General features: G+C 36.0%; 1 protein-coding gene across 2 annotated transcripts in view; it reads right to left on the bottom strand.

The window, feature by feature from the left end:
- SPATA5 (spermatogenesis associated 5) overlaps positions 1–25,095 on the bottom strand; it is a 334,167-nt gene that overhangs the window by 198,026 nt on the left and 111,046 nt on the right. For both annotated transcript variants that reach the window (XM_029235331.1, XM_029235332.1), the window contains exon 14: positions 24,844–24,970. In XM_029235331.1, coding sequence (XP_029091164.1) covers positions 24,844–24,970 — 127 coding nt within the window. The remainder of the gene's footprint in view (positions 1–24,843; positions 24,971–25,095) is intronic.

Genomic DNA, 25,095 nt, shown 5'->3' with positions numbered 1-25,095 from the left:
GAGAGGCCCGCGCACTGTGATGAAGAGTGGCCCCCGCTTGCCACAACTAGAGAAAGCCCTCACACAGAAACGAAGACCCAACACAGCAAAAAAAAAAATTAATTAATTAATAAACTCCTACCCCCAACATCTTCTTAAAAAAAAAAAAAAAAAAGTAATAGTCTCCCCAGCTGTAAACCAGGGACAACAGCGCCTACCTCATAAAGTTACTGCACTCAATAAAAAATATCAGCCTTCTACTGGCGTTTGAAAAAGCACACCTTCATTTTATGCAGAAGAGGAAATGAGTACATCATTAAGCCTGAAAATAAGGGATTAATGGAGGAGAACTCTTAAATCTCCAAAAGTATGCTACATGTGCTTAAAAATACAATTTTGCTCACCCTCCCCACACATTAACATTTAATTTTCTTCACCTTTCTACTTATATAAAATATACTACCTCTTATTTTTATGTTATTACATTAAATACTCTTTTTTGTACTTTAATACCAAAAAGAAGTTTGAGAATCAAGATTTCCAAAAGGTATGAGTATGATGATTGCCTTATACTTGTTTTTTCCATAAGAAAGTATAACTCTGAATAGGTCTGCCATCAAATGCCATCAAATATGTAACCTTTGGGCCATAAATTTTACTGGCATAAGAGATTAAAAAGCTACTGGGAAGGTAAACACTGATATGCAATATAATGATGTATCCAAAGCTCTGGTCTGGTTTACCTGCACTGTTCCTTCCAGGAGACAAGAATATAATCTAGCAGTAAAAAAAAAAAAAGAAAGGAAAACTATATTTTCATAATTTTAGTTATACTTTATTGCAGTAAAAAAACATTTAAAACTGTCCATAATACATGCATAACAAATTAACTGACTTTTGTTACTTAATAACCTTACTAAAAGATTTATTTGTAAAATCTCTAGTTTGCCAAATTTTTACTAAGAAACCAAATTCTCTGAGAATCTTCCCAGCACCAAAATTCTATCTGTTCTGCCCTAAAAGCTGGGTGGTAATATTTTAAAGCAAAATCTGCTGAAGCAGTTCTGAGCTTACTGAGGCAGTGACAAAGGGAGGTCTGTGTAAATGGGTTATCAGAAGATAATCAAGGCTGGGAAAAGAGCCAAGATGCAGGAGGCTTTACCTCCAAGAAGGTACTACTGAGGACAAACTGTTGCTGAAATAAAGCTGACATTTTCCTTTGCATTTACAATTAAAAAGTTTTTTTCAAGTGTGTTTAATGGTCAGGTTTATTGAGATACACTTTAAATACTACAAGATTCTCTATTTTTAGTTTTACTGATAGAAATGTTTTGACAAACACATACAGTCTGATAATCACCACTACAGCCAAGATATAGAGTATTTCTATCCTCCCAGAAAGTTTCCTCATGGCGCTCTGTGGTCCAGGGCCTTTCCCTCAATTCTCAAATCTGATAGCTGTCGCTATCATCCTGCCTTTTCCAGACTGTCCCACAAATGGAATCAGTCATTATTTTCTGTAGCCTTTTGTATCTGGCTTCTTTCATCCAGCATTACACTTTTAAGATTTCATTCATCTTGTTGCATGTATCAGTAGTTTATTCCTTTCTACAGCTGAACAGTACATCACTGTAGGAACATATCACAATTTCTTTATCCATTCATCAGTTGATAGACATTTGGGGCTGTTTACGTGATTATGAACAAAGCTGCCTTAAACATTTACTTATAGGTCTTTGTGTGGACAAATGTTTTAATTTCTCTTGGACAAATACCTAGGAGTAGGATTGCTATATAGTATAAGTATGTATTTCACTATATAAGAAACTTTTATTTAAAAAAATTGATAACTTCACTTAAACTGTGAAGAAAGATACTAAATTGATGGTATACCATAGTTTTTATGAGAGAGAAAACACTACTAATCCTGCACAATTTATCGAGCTAAGGAATACATTGGTACTGTGTAAAATATATAGAGTGCTTATATTTGACTAGAATCATTTAGATAACATGTAAATCACCCAGAGCAGGCCTGGTGCATAGTATAAACCTAATGACTGCTGGTTCTCTCTCCAATGTTCAAACTTCCCTTTTCTTAATGTTCCCAACTCCCCCAAACCCAAACTTACATAAACTTACACTTAAATCATTATTTGTTAAATAAGTTATACAGTAGAACAAAATCACACAAAAATTGCAACTACTATTTTTAAAAGCAAAGCCAATTCCACTCATTTCCCTTAAGCTGTTCATTCTTCAGCTGCAGGAGGGGAAGCCTCTAAAAGCAGCAGATCCTGAGTAATATTCTGTTGTGTATATACATATATGCCACATCTTCTTTATCCCTCCGTCTGTTGATGGACACTGGGTTGCTTCCACGTCTTGCCTATTGTAAATAGTTCTGCTATGAACACTGGGGTGCATGTATCTTTTTTGAAATTGAGTTTTTGGTTTTTCTGGATATATACTCAGGAGTGGGACTGCTGGATCATATGGTAACTCTATTTTTAGTCTTTTGAGGAACCTCCATACTGTTTTCCACAGTGGCTCCACCAATTTACATTCCCACCATCTGTGTACAGGGTTCCCTTCTCTCCACTTCCTCTCCAACATTTGTTGTTTATAGACTTTTTGACAATAGCCATTCTGAGAAGTGTGAAGTGATATCTCATTGTGGTTCTGATTTGCATTTCTCTAATAATTAGTGATGCTGAGCATCTTTTCATGTGCCTGTTAGCCATCTTTATGTCTTCTTTGGAAAAATGGCTATTCAGGTCTTCTGCCCATTTTTTATTTGGGTTGTTTGGTTTTTTTTGATATTGAGTTGTATAAGCTATTTATATATACTGAAATAAGTGAGAGACAAATACTGTATGATATCACTTATGCAATCTAAAAAATGAAACAAATGGATTTATACAGCAAAGCAGAAACAGAAAACAGATATAGAAAACAAACTAGTGGTTACCAGTGGGGAGAGAAAAGAGGGGAGGGGCATGTTAGTATGGGATTAAGAGATACAAACTACTATGTATAAAATAGATAAGCAACAAAAATATATTGTATAACACAGGGGATTATAACCATTATATTGTACTAACTTTTAATGAAGGATAAACTGTAAAAATACTGAATCAATATACTGTACACCTGAAACTAATATAATACTGTAAATCAACTATACTTCAATCAATCAATAGGTAAAATAAATGAATACATAAAAATGTAATGGATGACTAAAAAAATTAAAATAGAAGCAGTAGATCCTACACACAGGAAACATTTCAGGTAAGCATCACCATCTTGTGTCCAAAAAGAGTAACTGCAATACCAAATTTATTGTCAAATAGAGAACACAGATGATGACAGAGACCAGCGAGTATGAGATCTAAAATCCATTTTTCCAAATTTACTCTGATGTATACGCCAATACATTATGGCATACAAAGTCTACATTGTTCATGTTTGATGATCATAATATTTCAAAATTTAACTGTATTTCAAATTAGATGGCCTATATCTTAGGAAAAGAACTGAGTTTTCTTATATTATATGCCCCTGTCTGATACTTTTGCACACCCCTTCCAAACACAGAAACACACACACTGAGTATAATGCCAGACAAAAAAAATGGAATATTACTGTTAACGCTCTCTATACACTTTAAAAGTAATCACCAAATTAGCTCTTCTATTAATGATTTTAAAATATTCAATAAATGGCTTCAGATTTAGTTCTTGGCTACACTTAACATTAGTTCCCTAATATGAGATTCTATAAGCATTAATAATCCAAGTGAAGAAGATTTTTCAACTTTCAAAGTAACTCAATTTTAAATAATCATATAGACATTTCTGTTTTAAGTAAAAATTATTTTTACATTAATAGAAGCTTTTAAAAAGAGCATACAAAATACACCAAAATATTACAGGCTGAACAGACAACTGTGAAAAGAGAAAATATGCAGCTCAACAAGTTTTCCTTTTTGAAAGAATAATAAATTTTCAGGGAAGAAGTTAAAGTGTTCTTCAACTGTCAACTAAGTTCTCTATTACACAACAGCACCTTTAAGGGTGATTTATGGCTTTTCCCCCCCTTTTCTAACAATCAAGTGTTTAAAAAGAAAAGTCACTTTTGTACCTGGATGATATTTGCTTACTTTATAACTTGTACAAAGAAAGGAACTTTTCAATAACAAGAAAGTTTGAAAAGGTGAAACCTGAAAAAACTTTTTTAAAAAAGACAAATAAAACCCAAAAAACCAAAAGAGAAACCTCAGACATCTGTTTCGTAAATATCAACCTTTTATGTAGCACTTGTAATCTCTATTACTATCTATCTCTGTGTCACAAAGTAAGAGAATTGTAGAACATTACTGATATATCAGAGGTTGTCTAGTACATCTTTGACAGGTACAGAAACAGAGGCCCAGAGAGGCTAAATAATTTCAAAGAATACACAGTTTGATAGCAACAGAGCTAGAGTTAGAAACCAAGATCCCTTCATCTGTGTCTGTCTCATTTCTTTTTCTTTTTTTCCAAACAGGTTCACTTCATTTTATTTTATTGAGATATAATTTACATCCCATAAAATATACCCACCTAAAGTGTACACTTCAACGTCTGTAGTACAACCATCAACAGTCTAGTTTTATAATATTTTCATCATCTGGAAAATTTCCCTCATGCACATTTGTAGTCAATCTTCACTCCCACACTCAATCAATAATCTGCTTTCTATCTCTATAGGTATGACTTTTCTAGAAATTTCATACAAATGGAATGATAGAATATGTAATCTTTTATTTTTTCTTTTATTTAGAGAAACGTCCCTGAATTTCACCCATGTTATTGTGTGTATCAGTTATTCATTCCATTTTTTATTGAAGTACAACTGACTTCCAGTATTATATTAGTTTCAGGTGTACAAAACAGTGACTTGATGTTTTTACACATTATGAAATGATCATGACAATAAGTCTACCTACCATCAATCACCATATACAGTTATAACAATGTTTATTGACTATATTCCCTATGCTGTACATGACATCCCCGTGACATATTTATTTTATCCCTGGAAGTTTATACCCCTTAATCCCCTTTACCTATTTTGCCCATCCCCTCACTCCCTTACACTCTGGCGACCACTAGTTTATTCTCTGTATCTATGAGTCTGTTTTGTTAGGTTTGTTCATTTGTTATGCTTTTTAGATTCCACATGCAGATGAAATAACATAGTATTTATGTTTATCTGTCTGACTTATTTCATCTACCATAATACCCTCTAGGTCCACCCATGTTGTTCCAAATGGCAAGATTACAATTTTTTTATGGCTGAGTAATACTCCATTGTGTGTGTGTGTATGTGTATCACATCTTTATCCACTTATTTATCGTTGGGCACTTAGATTGCTTCCTTATCTTGGCTATTGTAAATAATGCTACAAGAAGCACTGGGGTGCATATATCTTCTTGTATTAGTGTTTTTGTTTCTTGGATAAATCTCCAGAAGTGGAATTTCTGGGTAATATGGTAGTTCTACTTAATCCTCGCTAATACTTTTTAATTTTTGTCTTCTTGAAAACAGCTCTGACAGGTGTAAGGTAATATATCATTGTGGTTTTGATTTGCATTTCCCTAATAATTATGATGTTGAGCATCATTTCATGTGTCTGTTGGCCATCTGTGTGTTCTCTTTGGAAAAATGTGTATTCTCTGCCCATTTTTTTAATTGAGTTGTTTATTGATGTTGAATTGTATGAGTTCTTTGTACATTTTAGATATTAACCCCTTCTTGGATATATTATTTGTAAATATCTTCTCCCATTCAGTAGATGGTGGCCTTTTCATTTTATTGGTATTTTCTTTCACTGTGCAAAAGCTTTTTATTTTGATATAGTCCCATTTATTTATTTTTGCTTTTGTTGTCCTTGCCTCAGGAGACAGATCCAAAAAAATATTGCTAAGACCAATGTCAAAGAGCTTCTATGTTTTCTTCTAGGAGTTTTATGGTTTTAGGTCTTATGTTTAAATCTTTGATCTATTTTGAGTTTATTTGCATATGGTATAAGAAAGTAATCCAGTTTGAATCTTTCACATGCAGCTGTCCAATACTCCCAACACCATTTATTGAAAGAGACTGTTTTTTCCCCATTGTACATTCTTGACTCCACTGACATAGATTAATTGCCTATATAAGCACGGATTTATTTCTGGGTTCTCTATTTTGTTCCATTGATCTGTATGTCTCTTTCTGTGCCAGTACCATACTGTTTTGATTACTATATTTCTGTAGTACAATTAGAAATCAAGAAGCATGATGCCTCCTACTTTGTTTTTCTCTCAAGGCTGCTTTGGCTATCCTTTGTGGTTCCATACAACTTTTGAGGATTATGTGTTCAAGCCCTATGAAAAATGCCACTGGAACTCTAAAAGGGATTGCACGGACTCTGTAGATTGCTTTGGGTAGTATGGACATTTTAACAATATTGATTCTTCCAATCCATAAGCACAGTATATCTTTCCATTTATTTGAGTCATATTTAATTTCCTTCATTAATGTCATAACTTTTGGAGTACACGTCTTCACTCCATGGTTAAATTAATTCCTAGGTATTTTATTTTTGATGCAATTGTAAATGAAATTGTTTTCTTAATTTCTCTTTCTGATAGCTTTTTGTTAGTGTATAGATGTAACAGGTATTGGTATATTAATTTTGTATCCTACAAATTTACTAAATTCATTTATAGCTCTAATACATTTTTGGCGGAGTCTTTGGGGCTTTCTATATACAATATCACGTCATCTGCAAATGCTGAAAGTTTAACATCTTCCTTCCCAATTTGGATGCTTTTTACTTCCTTTCCTTGAATATTCTCTGGCTAGGACTTCCAATACTATGTTGAATAGATGAGGCAACTGGGCATCCTTCTTTGGTTCCTGATCTTAGAGGAAGACCTTTCAGCTTTTCAATACTGAGTCTGATGTTAGTTCTTGGTGTGCCATATATGGCCTTTATATATTGAGATATGTTCCCTCTCTACCCACTTTGTTGAGAGCTATTATAATGAATGAATGGATATAGAATTTCGCCAAACACTTTTTCTGCACCTACTGAGATGATCACATGATTTTATCATTTGTTTTGCTAATATGGTATACTATTTTGACTGACTTGCAGATACTGAACCATCCTTGAATCCCTGGAATGCATCCCACTTGAACAATGTGTACGTTCCTTTTAATGTGTTGCTGAATTTGGTTTGCCAATATTTTATTCAGAATTTTTGCATTTATGTTTACCACAGATGTTGATCTGTAATTTTCTTTTTTTGTTGTGTCTTTGGTTTTGGTATCAGGGTAATTAATGCTGACCTTGTGGAATGAGTTTAAGAGCATTCCTTCCTCTTCAATTATTCTGGAATACTTTGAGGATACTATTACTTCTCCTTTAAATGTTTGATAAAATTCACCCATGAAGCCATCTGATCCTAGACTTTTGTTTGTTGGGGCTTTTTCAATTAAAGATTCAAGTTCTTTACTACTAATCGGTCCATTCAGATTTTTTATTTCTTCCTGTCTAAGCCTTTGAAGACTGCACGTTTCTATGAATTTGTCCGTTTCCTCTGGGGTGTCCAATTTGTTGTAGTGTAATTGTAGCAATTTTTTATGACTTTTTGTATTTCCATGGTACTAGCTGTAAGTTCTCTTTCATATCTAGTTTTATTTATTTGGACCCTCTTTCTTTCATAATGATTCTAGCTAAAGGTTTGGGAATTTTATTTTTTCAGAGAAACAGCTCTTGGTTTCATTGATCTTTTCTAATGTTTTTTAAGTCTCTACTTCATTTATTTCTGCCCTGATCTTTATTACTTCCTTCCTTCTACTAACTGTGCGCTTTTCTTTTTCTCGTTCCTTTGGGTGTGAAGGTAGAGATTTTTCGTGTTTCTTGAGGTAGGCTTGTATTGCTATAAACTTGCATCTTAGACTACATTTGCTGAGTCCAACAGATTTTGGAAAGTTGTGTTTCTATTTTCATTTCTCTCAAGGTTATTTTTTCATTTCCTCCTTGATTTCTTCATTCACCCATTTGTTGCTTAGTAGCATGTTGTTCAGTTCTCCATGTGTCTGTATTTTCTCCAGTTGTCCTGTAATTCATTTCTGGTTTCATACTGTTGTGCTCGGAAAAGATGCTTCATATGATATTAATCTTCTTAAATTTATTCATTTTTAACTTGCTAACATCTTTATTTGTGTATAATTGCTATAAAATGTTGTTAGTTTCTGCTGTTTAACAAAGTGAATCAGCTATATGTATACATAGATCCCCTCCCTCTTGAGCCTGCTTCCCACTCTTCCTAACCCACCCCTCTAGGTGGTCACAAAGCACCAAGCTGATCTCCCTGTGCTATGAAGCTGCGTCCCACTAGCTATCTATTTTACATTTGGTAGTGTATATATGTCAATGCCACTCTTTCACTTCATCCTAGCTTACACTTCCCCCTCCCTGTGTCCTCAAATCCATTCTCTGTGTCTACATCTTTATTCCTGTCCCACCTCTAGGTTCATCAGATCCATTTTTTTTTACATTCCATACATATGTGTTAGCATACAGTATTTGGTTTTCTCTTTCTGACTACTTCACTCTGTATGACAGACTTTAGGTCCATCCACCACCTCACTACAAATAACTCAATTTTGTTTCTTTTTACGGCTGAGTAATATTCCATTGTATATATGTGCCACATCATCTTTATCCATTCATCTGCCAGTGGACACACAGGTTGCATCCATGACCTGGCTATTGTAAACAGTGCTGCAGTGAACACTGGGGTGCATGCATCTTTTGGAATTATGGATTCTCTGGGTATATGCCCAATAGTGGGATTGCTGGGTTATATGGTGGATCTATTTTTAGTTTTTTAAGGAACCTCCATACTCTTCTCCATACTCTATCAATTTATATTCCCACCAACAGTGCAAGAGGGTTCCCTTTTCTCCACACCCTCTCCAGCATTTATTCTATGTACATTTTCTGATGATGGCCATTCTAACTGATGTGAGGTGATACCTCATTGTGGTTTTGGTCTGCATTTCTCTAATGATTAGTGATGTTGAGCATCCTTTCATGTGTTTGATGCCAATCTGTATCTGCTTTGGAGAAATGTCTATGTAGGTCTTCTGCCCATTTTTGGATTGGGTTGTTTGCTTTTTTGATACTGAGCTGCATGAGCTGTTTGTATATTTCGGAAATTAATCCTTTTTTCATCGCTTCATTTGCAAATATTTATTTATTTGCAAATATTTCTTCATTTGCAAATATTCTGAGGGTTGTCTTGTTTATGGTTTCCATTGCTGTGCAAAATCTTTTAAGTTTCATTAGGTCCCATTTGTTTATTTTTGTTTTTATTTCCATTTCTCTACGAGGTGGGTCAAAAAGGATCTTGCTGTGATTTATGTCAGAGTGCTCTGCCTATGTTTTCCTCTAAGAGTTTTATAGTGTCTGGCCTTATATTTAGGTCTTTAATCCATTTTGAGTTTATTTTTGTGTATGGTGTTAGGAAGTGTTCTAATTTCATTCTTTTACATGTAGCTGTCCACTTTTCCCAGCACCACTTATTGAAGAGGCTGTCGTTTCTCCATTGTATATTCTTGCCTCCTTTGTCAAAGAGAAGGTGACCATATCTGCGTGGGTTTATCTCTGGGCTTTCTATCCCATTCCATCAATCTATATTTCTGTTTTTGTGCCAGTACCGTACTCTCTTGAATACAGTAGATTTGTAGTATAGTCTGAAGTCAGGGAGCCTGATTCCTCCAGCTCCGTTTTTCCCTCTCAAGATTGCTCTGGCTATTCGGGGTCTTTTGTATTTCCATACAAATTGTGAAATTTTTTGCTCTAGCTCTGTGAAAAATGCCCTTGGTAGTTTGATAGGGATTGCACTGAATCTTTAGATTGCTTTGGGTAGTATATTCATTTTCACAATGTTGATTCTTCCAATCCAAGAACACGGTATATCACTCCATCTGTCTGTATTGTCTTTGATTTTTTTCATCAGTGTCCTATAGTTTTCTGCATACAGGTATTCTGTCTCCTTCTGTAGGTTTATTCCTAGGTATTTTATTATTTTTGTTGTAATGGTAAATGGGAGTGTTTCCTTAATTTCTCTTTCAGATTTTTCATTGTTAGTGTATAGGAATGCAAGAGATTTCTGTGCACTAATTTTGTATGCTGCTACTTTACCAAATTCATTTTCTGGTAGCATCTTTAGGATTCTCTGCGTATAATATCATATTATCTGCGAACAGTGACAGTTTTACTTCTTCTTTTCTGATTTGGATTCCTTTTTTTTCTTTTATTTCTCTGATTGTCATGGCCAAAACTTCCAAAACTATGTTGAATAATAGTGGTGAGAGTGGGCAACCTCGTCGTGCTCCTGATCTTAGAGAAAATGGTTTCAGTTTTTCACCACTGAGAATGATGTTGGCTGTGGGTTTGTCATATATGGCCTTTATTATGTGAGGTAAGTTCCCTCTATGCCTACTTTCTGAAGAGTTTTTATCACAAATGGGTGTTGAATTTTGTCGGAAACTTTTTCTGCATCTACTGAGATGATCATATGGTTTTTACCTTCAATTTGTTAAAATGGTGTATCACGTTGATTGAGTTGTGTATATTGAAGAATCCTTGCATTCCTGGGATAAACCCCACTTGATCATGGTGTATGATCCTTTTAATGTGCTGTTGGATTCTGTTTGCTAGTATTTTGTTGAGTATTTTTGCATTTATGTTCATCAGTGATATTGGCCTGTAATTTTCTTTCTTTGTGACATCTTTGTCTGGTTTTGGTATCAGCGTGATGGTGGCCTTGTAGAATGAGTTTGGGAGTGTTCCTCCCTCTGCTATATTTTGGAAGAGTTTGAGAAGGATAGGTGTTAGCTCTTCTCTAAATGTTTGAAAGAATTTGCCTGTGAAGCCATCTGGTCCTAGGCTTTTGTTTGTTGGAAGATTTTTAATCACAGTCTCAATTTCAGTGCTTGTGATTGGTCTGTTTACATTTTCTATTTTTTCCTGGTTCAGTCTCAGAAGGTTGTGATTTTCTAAGTATTCGTCCATTTCTTCCAGGTTGTCCATTTTATTGGCATAGAGTTGCTAGTAGTAATCTCTCATGATCCTTTGTATTTCTGCAGTGACAGTTGCTACTTCTCCGTTTTCATTTCTAATTCTATTGATTTGAATCTTCTCCCTTTTTTTCTTGATGAGTCTGGCTAATGGTTTATCAATTTTGTTTATCTTCTCAAAGAACCAGCTTTTAGTTTTATTGATCTCTGCTACTGTTTTCTTCATTTCTTTTCCATTTATTTCTGATCTGATCTTTATGATTTCTTTCCTTGTGCTAACTTTGGGTTGTTTTTGTTCTTCTTTCTCTAACTGCTTTAGGTGTAAAGTCAGATTATTTATTTGAGATTTTTCTTGTTTCCTGAGATAGGATTGTATTGCTGTAAACTTCCTTCTTAGAATTGTTTTTGCTGCATCCCATAGGCTTTGGGTGGTCGTGTTTTCACTGTCATTTGTTTCTTGGTATTTTTTGATTTCCTCTTTGATTTCTTCAGTGATGTCTTTGTTATTTAGTAGCGTATTGTTAGCCTCCATGTGTTTGTATTTCTTACAGTTTTTTTTCCTGTAATTGATATCTAGTCTCATAGCATTGTGGTCTAAAAGATATTTGATACGAATTCAATTTTCTTAAATTTACCGAGGCTTGATTCCTGACCCAAGATATGATCTATCCTGGAGAATGTTTTATGAGCACTTGAGAAGAAAGTGTATTCTGTTGTTTTTGGATGGAATGTCCTATAACTGTCAATTAAGTCCAGCTTGTCTAATGTGTCATTACAGCTTGTGTTTCCTTATTCATTTTCATTTTGGATGATCTGTCCATTGGTGAAAGTTGGGTGCTAAAGTCCCATACTATTATTACTGTCGATTTCCACTTTTACAGCTGTTAGCATCTGCCTTATGTATTGAGGTGTTCCTTTGTTGGGTGCATAAATATTTACAAGTGTTATATCTTCTTCTTGGATTGATCCCTTGATCATTATGTAGTGTCCTTCTTTGTCTCTTGTAATAGCCTTTATTTCAAAGTCTATTTTGTCTGATATGAGCATTGGTACTCCCACTTTCTTTTGATTTCCGTTTGAATGGAACATCTTTTTCCATCCCCTTTCAGTGTGTATGTGTCCCTAGGTCTGAAGTGGGTCTCTTGTAGACAGCATATATAAGGGTCTTGCTTTAGTATCCATTCAGCCAGTCTATGTCTTTTGGTTGGAGCATTTCATCCATTTATATTTAAGGCAGTTATCAATATGTATGTTCCTATTACCATTTTCTTAACCTTTTTGGGTTTGTTTTTGTAGGTCTTTTCCTTCTCTTGTGTTTCTCGCCTAGAGAAGGTCTTTTAGCATTTGTTGTAAAGCTGGCTTTGTGGTGCTGAATTCTCTTAACTTTTGCTTGTCTGTAAACATTTTAATTTCTCTGTCAAATCTGAATGAGATCCTTGCTGGGTAGAATAATCTTGGTTGTATGTTATTCCCTTTCATCAGTTTAAATATGTCCTACCACTCCCTTCTGGTTTGCAGAGAGTTTCTGCTGAAAGATCAGCTGTTAACCTTATGGGGATTGCCTTGTATGTTACTTGTTGCCTTTCCCTTGCTGCTTTTAATATTTTTTCTTTGTATTTAATTTTTGGTAGTTCGATTAATATGTGTCTTGGCATGTTTCTCCTTGGATTTACCCTGTATGGGATTCTCTGTGCTTCCTAGACTTGATTGACTATTTCCTTTTCCATGTTAGGGAAGTTTTCAACTACAATCTCTTCAAATATTTTCTCAATCCCTTTCTTTTTCTCTTCTTCTCCTTGGACCCCTACTATTCGAATGTTGCTGTGTTTAATGTTGTCCCAGGGGTCTCTGAGACTGTCCTCAAGTCTTTCCATTCTTTTTTCTTTATTCTGCTCTGCGGCAGTTACTTCCACTATTTTATCTTCCAGGTCAGTTATCCGTTCTTCTGCCTCAGTTATTCTGCTATTGAATCCTTCTAGAGAAATTTAAATTTCATTTATTGTGTCATTCAGCATTGTTTGTTTGTTTGCTCTTTAGTGCTTCTAGGTCCTTGTTAAGCGTTTCTTGTATTTTCTCCATTCTATTTCCAAGATTTTGGATCATATTTACTATCATTACTCTGAATTCCTTTTCAGGTAGACTGCCTATTTCCTCTTCACTTATTTGGTCTGGTGGGTTTTTACCTTTCTCCTTCATGTGCTGCGTATTTCTCTGTCTTCTCGTTTTGTTTAACTTACTGTGTTGGGGTCTCCTTTTTGCAGGCCACATGTTTGTAGTTCCTGTCTGTTTTTGGTCTCAGTGGGTGAGATTGGTTCAGGGGTGTGTGTAGGCTTCCTGATGGAGGGGACTGGTGCATGTGTTCTGGTGGGTGGGAACAGATCTTGTCTTTCTGGTGGGCAGGGCTGTGTCCAGTGGTGTGTTTGGGGTGTCTGTGAACTTAGTATGATTTCAGGCAACCTCTCTGCTAATGGGTGGGGTTGTGTTCCTGTCTTGCTAGTTGTTTGGCATGGCGCATCCAGCAGTGGAGCTTGCTGGACATTGGGTGGAGCTGGGTCTTAGTGTTGAGATGGAGATCTCTGGGATACCTCTTGATGATTATGTTACATGGGGCCGGGAGGTCTTTGGTGGTCCAGTGTCCTGGACTTGGCTCTCCCAGCTCGGAGGCTCAGGTCTGACACCCGGACGGAGCACCAGGACCCTGTCAGCCACACAGCTCAGAAGAAAAGGAAGAACAAAAAGGAAGAAAAAAAATTTTTTAAGTTAAAATAAATAAATAAAATAAAATTAATAAAATTTTATAAAGACAGAAAGAAGGAAGGAAGAAAGAAGAAAGAAGAAAGAAAGAAAGAAAGAAAGAAAGAAAGAAAGAAAGAAAGAAAGAAAGAAAAAGAAAGAAAGAAAGAAAGAAGGAAGGAAAGAGAACAACCAAACCAATAAACATATCCACCAATGGTATCAAGCACTAAAAACTAAACTAAGATAAACAAAAAAATCAGAAACAAATCAGTCGCAGACAGCAAACCCCAAGTCTACAGTTGCTCCCAAAGTCCACTGCCTCCATTTTGGGAACATTGGTTGTCTATTCAAGTATCCACAGATGCAGGGTTTATCAAGTTGACTGTGAGGATTTAATCGGCTGCTCCTGAGGCAGCACGGAAATATTTCCCTTTCCCTTCTTTGTTCACACAGCTCCTGGGGTTCAGCTTTGGATTTGGCCCCGCCTCTGCGTGTAGGTCGCCCTCAGGTATGTGGTTCCGCCCAGACAGGAGGGGGTTAAAGCAGCAGCTGATCAGGGCTCTCCTGCTCTCTCAGGCCGGGGAGGAGGAGGGGTACGGTAATCATAATTGGGATGTGGGGCGGGCCTGCAGCGGCAGAGGCCGGCATGACACTGCAACAGCCTGAGGTGTGCTGTGTGCTCTCCCAGGGAAGTTGTCCCTGGATCTCGGGACCCTGGCAGTGGCATGCTGCACAGGCTCCTGGGGGTGGGGGGCGGGGGTGTGTGGGTAATGACCTGTGCTTGCACACAGGATACTTGGTAGCAGCAGCCTTTAGCATTCTATGCCCGTCTCTGGGGGTCTGAGCTGATAGCTGCAGCTCGTGCCCGTCTCTGGAGCTTGTTTAGGTGGTGCTCTGCCTTCTGTGGGCACACAGGGAAGAAATCTCGTCTCCTCACACACCCCGAAACAATGGTCTCTTGACTCTTTGGCAGGTCCAGAGTTTTTCCTGGACTCCCTCCCGGCTAGCTGTGGTGCTAGCCCCCTTCAGGCTGTCTTCATGCAGCCAACCCCAGTTCTCTCCCTGGGGTCTGACCTCCAAAGCCCGAGCCTCAGCTCCCAGCCCACACCTGCCCCAGCAGGTGAGCAGACAAGCCTCTCAGGCTGGTGAGTCCTGGTCAGCACCGATACTCTGTGAGGGAATCTTTCTGCTTTGCCCTCTGCACCCCTGTTGCTGCGCTCTCCTCTGTGGCTCCAAAACTTCCTCCCACCCACCCCCCATCTCCGCCAGTGAAGGGGCTTCCTAGTGTGTGGAAGCTTTTCCTCCTTCATAGCTCCCTCCCAGAGGTGCAGGTCCCATCCCTATTCTTTTGTCTCTGTTTTTTTTTTCTTTTGCCCTACCCAGGTACGTGGGGATTTTCTTGCCTTTTGGGAAGTGTGAGGTCTTCTGCCATCACTCAGCAGGTGTTCTGTAGGAGTTGTTCCACATGTAGATGTATTTCTGATGTATTTGTGGGGACGAAGTTGATCTCTGTGTCTTACTCTTCCACCATCTTGAAGGTCCCCTTCCTTAAATTTATTAAGACTTGTTCCGTGGTCTAACATGTGATCTATTCTGGTGAATGTTCCACACACACTTGAATGTGTATTCTGATGTTTTTGATGGAATGTTGTGTATATGTCGATTAATTTAATATGATTTAATGTGCCATTTAAGGCCACTGTGTCCTTATTGATTTTTCTGCCTGGATGATCTATCTGTTGATGTAAGTGGGGTATTAAAGACCCCTACTGTTATTGTATTACCATCAATTTCTCCCTTTATGTCTAGTAATATTTCCTTTACATATTTAGATGCTCCTATGGTGGGTACCTAAATATTTACAAATGTATCTTCTTCTTAGATTGACCCTTTTTTCACTTTGTAATGCCCGTCTTTGTCCTTTGTTAGGATCTTTGTTCTTTCATGTATTTTCTTATTTCTAGTTATGACCTTTTGTTTTCTGCTTAAAGAAGCCCCTTTAGCATTTCTTGTAAGGCCATTTTAGTGGTGATTAACTCCTTGAGTTTCTGCTTGTCTGCAAAGCTCTTTATTTCTCCTTCATTTGTAAATGGTAACTTTGCTGGGTACAGTATTCTTGGGTTCTAAGTTTTTTCCTCTCAGCACTTTTAACATATCACACCAGTCCCTTCTGGCCTGCAAAGTGCCTGCTGAAAAATCAGCTGATGGTCTTATGACTATATATTGACTCTTGAACATCATGGGGGTTAATTTGTATATAACTTATACTCAGCCCTCAGTATGCATGGTTCCTCCACATCCATGGATTCGACCAAGGACAGACCATATAATTCTGTTGTATTTACTATTAGAAAATATCTGCATGTAAGTGGACCCTTGCAGCTCAAACCTGCATTGTTCAAAGGTCAACTGTAGTTGTTTTTCTCTTGCTGCCTTTAAAATGTTCATTATCATTAACTTTTGCCATTTTAGTTACGATGTATCTTGGTATAGATCTCTTTGGATTCATCTTGTTCGGGACTCTGTGCCTCCTGGACCTGAACATCTGTTTCCTTTCCCAGGTTAGGAAACTGTTCATTTTTAGATGGATGATGGCCTGGATTTCCACAGCATCAGGAGAATTTAGAGCAGCAAACAACTAAATTATCTTTGATACCCAAATAACAGTTAAAAGCCCGAACTCTAGGAGTTTATATTATTCTTTGTTAGGCTATTGCTTGTTAGAAGAGTACAGTGTTCAATTCATGGTATTTCATGCATTTGTGTTGACTATTAAGGAAGAAATGATCATGTCTTCTTACCCTATAATGCAAATATTAGTATGCTTGATGTTGTTCCAGAGGTCTCTCAAAGTATCCTCATTTTAAAAAATTCTTTTTCCTTTTTACTGTTCTGATTGGGTGATTTCCACTATTCTGTATTTCAGATAACTGATCTGTTCTTCTGTATTATCTAATCTGTTGTTGATTCCCTCTAGTGTATTTTTCATTTCAATTACTGTATTCTTCAGCTCTGGTTGGTTCTTTCTTATATTTTCTAACTCTTTGTTGAAGTTTTCACTGTGTTCCTCCATTCTTGTCCCAAGTTAGTAAGCATCTTTATGACCATTACTTTTAACTCTTTATCAGGTAAATGACTTATCTCCGTTTCATTAGCCCCCCTCCCCCACCCTGCCCAGGGTTGTATCATTTTCTTTCTTTTAGAATATATTCCTGTCTCCTCATTTTGCTTTGACTTTCTGTTTGTTTCCATGAATTAGGTGAAATAGCTACCTCTCCTGGTCTTGAAGGTATCACCTTGTGTAGAAGCATCCCCTGTGTAGATTGAATGCGCTGTGCATCTTTGGCAGGCCAGCTGGAGCTGGAGTGGGTGCAGGCTAGGGGAATTCTGGGGTATAACACGTTGGGGCCACCCTGGCTGGAAGGCTGGAGCTGGAGCAGGCATGAGCCAGGGGGTTCCACAGTTCAACTTCTAAGGCTTAAATGAAATTACTAGCATAAGCCCAAGGCAGTGAAGCTACTACTTAGCAGAAGACTCTAAGGAAAGACCTGGACATTTTAGTTTTGTTTTTCTTTTGTTCCTGATGACTTTAAATTCAATAGCAGTCCACAGTGTGATTGACCTGGCTAATAAACTAACACAGTCCTGGAATGCATTACCTGAAGCACAGTATTCAGATTAAATGCCTTAAGTGTCTCAGTCAGCTCTGTACTGATCACACTAAAAATTAATTATAGTATATACATTTGTGGATACCACAGTTTCAGAAAGAAAGGAACAAATGGACAACATTTCAGGGGGGAGGGGAAGGTAAGAATGCTGAAGATGGAATAAGGGTATCATATGAAATAAAACAAGATGCCAAACCTGAAGGAGGAAAGATTGGTTCGTGAGATGGAATGTAAAGATAAGACACACAATACAGTTTTCAAAAATAAAGAACCACATAGAAGAGGTATTAAAAACTGTTCTTTACAGCATTTTGGAGTAGAATCAGGCTGGTGTGTAGAAGCTTTAGGCAGAAAAACAGCTGCTTGTTCAGTAGACTAAAGAGCTTTCTAATAGTCTGAGACAAAGATGAAGTGGTCTATTTCATGAGTTAACAGGTTCCCCATCAGTATAGGCGAGTAAGCAAAGGATGGAGAAATGAGGGGTAGAAATTTTATAACAGGGTCAACGCATCAGAAGGATAACTAGATTATTACACCTTCCAAGTTCTCTCCAATCCTGAAAAAATTAATTTCTTTTAGAATTTGTGTATCAAGGACAATATGTACTTTATTATGTTATTACTCTTTCTCTAAAAGAAGATTAAACATACTCCTATTTGCATGGTGACATAATCAAATATTATTTACTATCAAATGCATAAACATAGACTCTTAACTCCTCAAAATTTAAATATCTAGCCTGAAAATCTCAATGATAAAAGACACTACAGAGAGCATTCAACTCACAATTATAAAAAGCAAAAAAACCAATGCAACTATAAGACTGAGGTGCCATGAATAAATATTTGCTATTTTTTCATATAATAAAAAACTTCATTTCTATATTTATGGATTTTGGTAAGTCATTCAGTTGGAAAAATATTTAGTCCAAGAAAATGTATTTTAAAAGATTAAGTATTAAAAAATGTTCAAGAAGAGATTGAAGGTATTTTAAAGAATAAGAAGTTAATACAGCCTTCCTACTACTATTGGTTTACTTTAAGCTCAGCATGATATTATTGACTTATATATAATTTATCTTCAGAAAATTTATGCAATACATATATTTAAACCATCTTTAGAAAAATTGTGTGGTTCATGTGTGAACAACAGAAATTAGAGACTTTAGGAAACTGCTAAAAGCTTACAAGGATAGATCAATGGTCAGTAAGCTTTTTCTGCAAAGGTCTAAATGGTAAATAATTTAGGCTTTATAGGCCATAGGTCTCTACTGTAACTACTCTACTACAGTAGTACAAATGCAGTCACAGACAATACATCAAAAATTAGTGTAACTATATACCAATAAATCTTTATTTATGAGGCCCGAAATTTGAATTTCACATCATTTTCACATGTCACTAAATCATCTTTTCTGTCCAACCATTTAAGTATGTAAAAACCATTCTTAGCTCATGGGACGTAGAAAAACAGTTGATGGGTCAGATTTGGCTCACAGGCCATAGTTTGCTGACCCCTGGGACAGACAGTCTTTATCTTAACTTCTAAATGAAATATGACCCATATATGCATACAACCTCTGACCAAATTCCAATACCCCATTCCCGAAGCTGAAACCCTTACAGCTGCTACCATAATAGATATGGTGAAAGCACCTGGCGTTTTAAAAAACAAAAAAGAAACACATAAACACTCAGCAACAATAATAAAACTACTTCTAACAATCCTGTAAAATGATGGTAAAGCTGAAATTGGAAGATGACCTTGGAAGCAGTAGCCCAAGTCTGACCACACTGTGGCTCACCTTCTAACACCCTAAGACTCCCCACATCATTTTGATAAATATAAAAGATCAATAAGCATCCCTTCCTTAAATACTTACAGGAAAGTAAAGAATTATGATTCATTTAAACTTTTAATGTTTCTTAGATCAAGCAGCTTGTTTTTTAGTACTGACTTAGCTGAGAACAGCAATAATAGATGAATGGGACTTTTAATTTATAACTAGGAAGGGTGGGGAGGAAAACCATTCACAAACATATTTTTAACCTGTCTGAAGGTATTTTTGGAACACAATTCATTTAAAATTGGAAGCTACATATATTTAGCTTCTCATTTGCTGACATTTCTAAACATGCTAATTTTTTCCATGTTACAAAGCAATCAAAATCAACTTTTAATTTATAGTATTTAAGAAATAAAAATACTGTCATATTTAACACATCAACCCATCTCCCAGAAAAACTGGAAGGAAAATTAATGCCAGTTTATAACTTCCATGAGTTAAACATACTAAGTTAGAAAATAATTCTGAACACTGAATTACTCAAGACCTCTACAAAACTTACAAAAAATCGAGCAATCTGTTCCATGGATGTCTCAGAGCAGAATTTTTAAAATTTTACAAATTTATTATTATAAGAAAACCAGGTTTCAGGCTAGAGATAATAATTACAATAGTAATCATTACTGAGAGCCTATTATATACCAAGCATCAGTACTAAAAGTAACCAAAGGGACTCAATTTTAAAATATTCATAAAATTAAACAATTTCGAAGCTTGTTTAACACTAGGATAAGAAGACATGATCATTTCTTCCTTAATATTCAACACAAATACATGAAATACCATGGATTGAACACTATACTCTTCTAAAAGGGGCTATGTAAGCAATAGCCTAACAAAAAATAATACAAACTCCTAGAGTTCAGGCTTTTAACTATTATTTGGGCATCAAAAATAATTTAGTTGTTTGCTGCTCTGAAGTCTCCTGATGCTGTGGAAATCCAGGCCATCATCAACCTAAAGACAATGTAACTACTTGACATCACAATCTCATTAATCTTCATCTGTCCTTCATATCCTGTCATTCTTATGCAAAATGGACTCTTAAGGATGCAACTTCTCTTCACTTATCTATAAGCTGAAGGAGGAGGGTAGGGGGGTAAAAGGTCTATGGAGACTTCAGGATACCACTGGAGACCCCAAGCAATCACTTTACTCAGCCTAGTGTGCTACATCACAGCTATTGTGTTTGACATGTAAATACGACATAGCAGGAAGTAGGATAATGTGATTCTTGAGCTATGTGTCTCACTTCCCTTGCTGAAGCCCCAGGAAGCTCCAGCTTTAGTTGCCCCAGACTATATGAAACTGAAATATTGTCCAAAAAAGACACGAAAAATGTGCAACATATGGGTCACATAATGATATCAATTTCACTCCTCTGACAGTCCAAGAATTCTCTCCGTTCCAATATACTAACCTAAGGTCATCATGACATAGAGGTTGTGGGTTAATAGGCAAAAGGACCGTAAAAGTAAGCTAGCTAATTTACAAGGCCAAACACCTGAATTAAATGTAGCCAAAGTTAGACTAAATGCATTATTTCTTTCACACTAGAACAGTCCTTTTTCTTTCCAGTTTTAAGCCAAAAACAAAATCTCTACCTTTCAGTATCAGCACAGGAAATTTACTTTAATTCTCCTGTTGCCTATTCTCTTCCTACTACTGTTTCCTCCAGACAAGACAGGTGGTGAAAACTATGTCTATTCATTTCATAAAAGGAAGTTTTTTTTTTTTTTAAAAATCATCTCTTAAGACTGCTTTGTTTCTAACGGCACATTCAGGGCACAGTTTGAACACCATGTTCTAATCACACATGTGCTGAAGCTTTTTTTATAGTGCTATTAAACAATACACAAATAATGCTGTATAACAGTTCAGAGAAAAAGATCTAGAAAATATACTTCTGATATAGTTTATACCATCTGAGTAATAACAGAAGTACAGTTAACAAAAAATTCACACTACACATGAATATGGAATTCTACCTGAAATAGAAAACGATTAAAATATTTTTTACAAAAATCACTGATTATTTAAAGTAGTGTTTTTTTGTACAATTACAGACATATGCAGAATTTAGACCATGGTTCAATGTACTAAATTCAAAGTTGTACTTGAAAGCATAGCATATCATTTGATGATCTTGAAGGCACTGCTTTACCACTTAAAAATACTTTTTCCATTTACCAATTTTATGTTTTACTGCCAGTCATAATTATATTATTTCATCTATTACAAATTAAACATTATAAATTTTGAAAATTTTGAATAGTAAATTAAAAAGGTCTTTAGATCCCCTGACCTAGAAAATTGAGTCTTTGTATCTAATTACAAACACTTTCAATATCTTAATTTAAGTGTGCTCATCCAAGATTAGCTGGTTAAAAAATGTTGGATTCCTAATTTTTAAAACTAATCAATGTATGTACATGTGTGTATATATATGAACATGTGTGTATATATATGATGCATGCATATACACAAACATACAAGCATATATATAAATACACATATATATATGTGTGTGTTTGTATATGTTTGCACTTCTCTCTGAAGCCTCCTGAAGCAAAGGTTAATCAGTCAAAAGATGTTACCAGTGTGTAATAATATTGGTACTTAAAACACTTATTTTGGACAATTAGGTGGTTTGAGAACCAAGGTATTAAAGGTAACATTTTATAAAGGATCAAAAATATGACTAGAATTTTGGCAAGATATTTTCCAAACTTTAATTTCTCAAACTGTGATATCGGAGACTGTCACTTATGAGTTGACATAATATAAACACAGGATCTGCCTTCTAAGGCAAATATTATTAGCTAGTAAGAAACATATTTAAAACAATGCACAAAGAAATGTAAAAAAGAACCACTTCCATCCCTTCAATCTCCCACCTTCGGAGACAAGTTCTGCCTAAAATCCAGTTAATCATTTTCTCCAAGAAAGCCAAGATATCCACAGACTAAAGTATCCCAGAAAGAATGGAAGTCATCTACCATTATCTTTGGGGTTTTGACGTATTCTAAGATGAGGCTGAAAAAAGGTCCAAAACCTTAGAGTGGCCCAAGATAACTTATTATCTCTAGGTTTATATTAAAAATTTCTTGGGGTCTTTTGTATCAGGTATAGGTAAAACCTAGGATAAATTTCACCTTACTGCAAAATACAACAGTTGGGGTTCAATCTAGGTCTTACAGAGGGAAAAGTAAGCAAAAGAGGTAAGTCAACAATTCTACTGTATTAAATAATAGGCTTACTACGTGTTATACATATAAAGAACATGAAAAATGTATCCTTAAAATAAAGGAGTTTAAATTCATTTATCCTTTTCTATTTTAAGAGAGAGTATATGTATAACTTGAAGAAAGATATACCTGGACAAGGCAAGGTGGAGAAATGCTCCATCTGAGAAAAGATAGAATCCACAGAAAAGGACATTTCAAAGGAGCAGGTTTGTAGCCAATCAAATGACTGGCAAAGATAAGTTGGTCTCTGTGAAAGTTGGAAGTTGTTCTTAGTGCCCAGAAGAGAACTCACATAGGGGTTGGGGAAGAAGCTGAAGAGCACTGTGGTAGAAAGAATTTTGCTCAGCCCCAAGATTCTGGTCCTCTGCTAGACACACACCTTCTCCCAGTTATTCCATCAAATGTTGGACTAGGTGCTATTGGGAAGGGCTTTTGCAAATGTAATGAAGATCCTGAACCAGCGGACTTGAAAGTAGAGAGATTTTCCTTGGTGGGCCTAACTTGATCAGGTGAGACTTCAAAAGAGACTAGGCTTTTCCTAGCAATAGAAATTTAAAGCATAAGATGGATAAAATATGATGGAGATTCTCCATTGCTGTCTTTGAAGATGGAAGGGACCACGTATGTGGGTCTCTAGGAGCTGAGAGTGGCCCCCAGCTGACATCTAGTAAGAAAATTCAGTCCTTAGGTCTATAGTCACAAGAAGTGAATTCTGCCACAATCACGTGAGCTTAGAAGAGGAATACCAGCTCCTGATGAGAACGGTCGGCCAACACCTTGTTGAGTCCCTGAGCAGACAACTCCATCATGCCACACCCAGATTTTGACCTACGTACAGAAACACTAATAAACGAGTATTGTGTGAAGCTGTTAAAATTCGAGGTAATCTGTTACACAGCAAGACAAAATTAATACAAGCACTAAACAAGCTAAATCATACAGCTTGATTTAGAAGAACCCAAGAGGTTTACTATAAGCCCAAAGTCCTACTTCAAGACATGTGTCTAACATCAAAGACATACAATATTAAGAAACCAAAGAAGGCCACTATTAGATTAGACGTTGTAGAGAAAAAAAACCTAAGAAATTTTAGAGCTCATTAGCCATGGGGTAACCAGGAGAAATATGTCATGAAAATACAATGTATATTTACCTGGATAAAGATGATTCTTGGATTCATTGAAACCAAAAGGTGGGATTAGGTAATCTTTAAGGTCTCTTTCAGCATTTTCTGTAATTCTTGTCAAGACACAATTCTATCTTTTTTATAGACATCAGAGATGTCTGGGCACCAACCCAGATCCTACAAATGCTCATAACTTACCTAGCTTCTTGTAAAACACTGCAGCAGAAAGGGCACAATTTAACTTATTAAGGTTCAAAGCTTTCTTACCTGCATTTGACCAAGGGACTTTATCACAAAGTACCTTCCCACATAAAACCTCTTTTCATATCTTCAAAAAGATGATTTCTTTCAAAATTCCATTGTTAAAACCGAAAGTTTGTATATATGTGCACAGGGAGGGAGGAGCTCATAAGGTCATGGACATGAGGCAATAACAGCAACAAAAGAAAGAAACTGGTTCACGCCCTGGGAGTAAATTTTTACTCTCAGTTTAGATCATTAAGTATAAATTAGGCACTTAAAAGTTAAGTGAACTCATTTATTAAAATATGACTTGGGGAAAAGTAGTGGTAGCAATAGCTTGAAAGTGTTAATTTTGCACCTATGTAGCTTAATTTAAGCCTAAGTAACTTCTTAAGAGAAATAAAATCCATTGTCATTTTTATTCTAATTACTCTGAAAGCAACTGAGAGGCCAGGACTTCTAGAAAGTTGTTGAAAATAACTTGAGTCTAACTAGTAGTAAATAGCCGGAAGCTTACCTTAAAATGAATGAAAATGTTTAAAAGTTCTCAAAATAAATCAAATGAAACAAAAAGAATTTCAGAACTTAAATACTCTAGGGAAATATACTAAGAATTTAATGCAACAATGGGGGAGGGAAAACTCAAGGGGTTACAAAATAGTTTCATTAATACCAAACATAAGTAATAAAAACATAAAATCTTTTCTCAGTTCTCTTCATTTCCTTTAGTTTAATCTTTCAGCATCCTCTAAATGGCAAACTGATTAGAAAGTAATTTGACAGAAAAAAAAACCAAAACCCAAAAATCCCCAACATAATCAAACGATCCAGTTCTTGATTTTAAAATGCCCAGACCGGCTTCTTTCTTACCTTGTCTATCCTATCTGGACGGTTAGTAGCTGCCAGGATTGTCACATCCTTTAACTGTTCAATGCCATCCATTTCTGTCAAGAGCTGAGCCAAAACACGATCGGCTACATTCCCAGCACCTGATGAACTGATTTTTAAAAATACAGTTTTAAAATCTGTTTATCTATCCCCAAATACTCTACTATTTTTAAAAGATCGCATATTCTATAACAAGAAACATTATGTCTTTTTCAAAACATAAAATGCATGCTT

Source organism: Monodon monoceros, unplaced genomic scaffold (assembly GCF_005190385.1).
Source record: "Monodon monoceros isolate NGI ecotype Baffin Bay Population unplaced genomic scaffold, NGI_Narwhal_1 Super_Scaffold_20, whole genome shotgun sequence".
Taxonomy (NCBI): Eukaryota; Metazoa; Chordata; class Mammalia; order Artiodactyla; family Monodontidae; genus Monodon; species Monodon monoceros.
The sequence above is the reverse complement of the archived record's forward strand: the minus strand, read 5'-3'. Positions and strand labels throughout refer to the sequence as shown.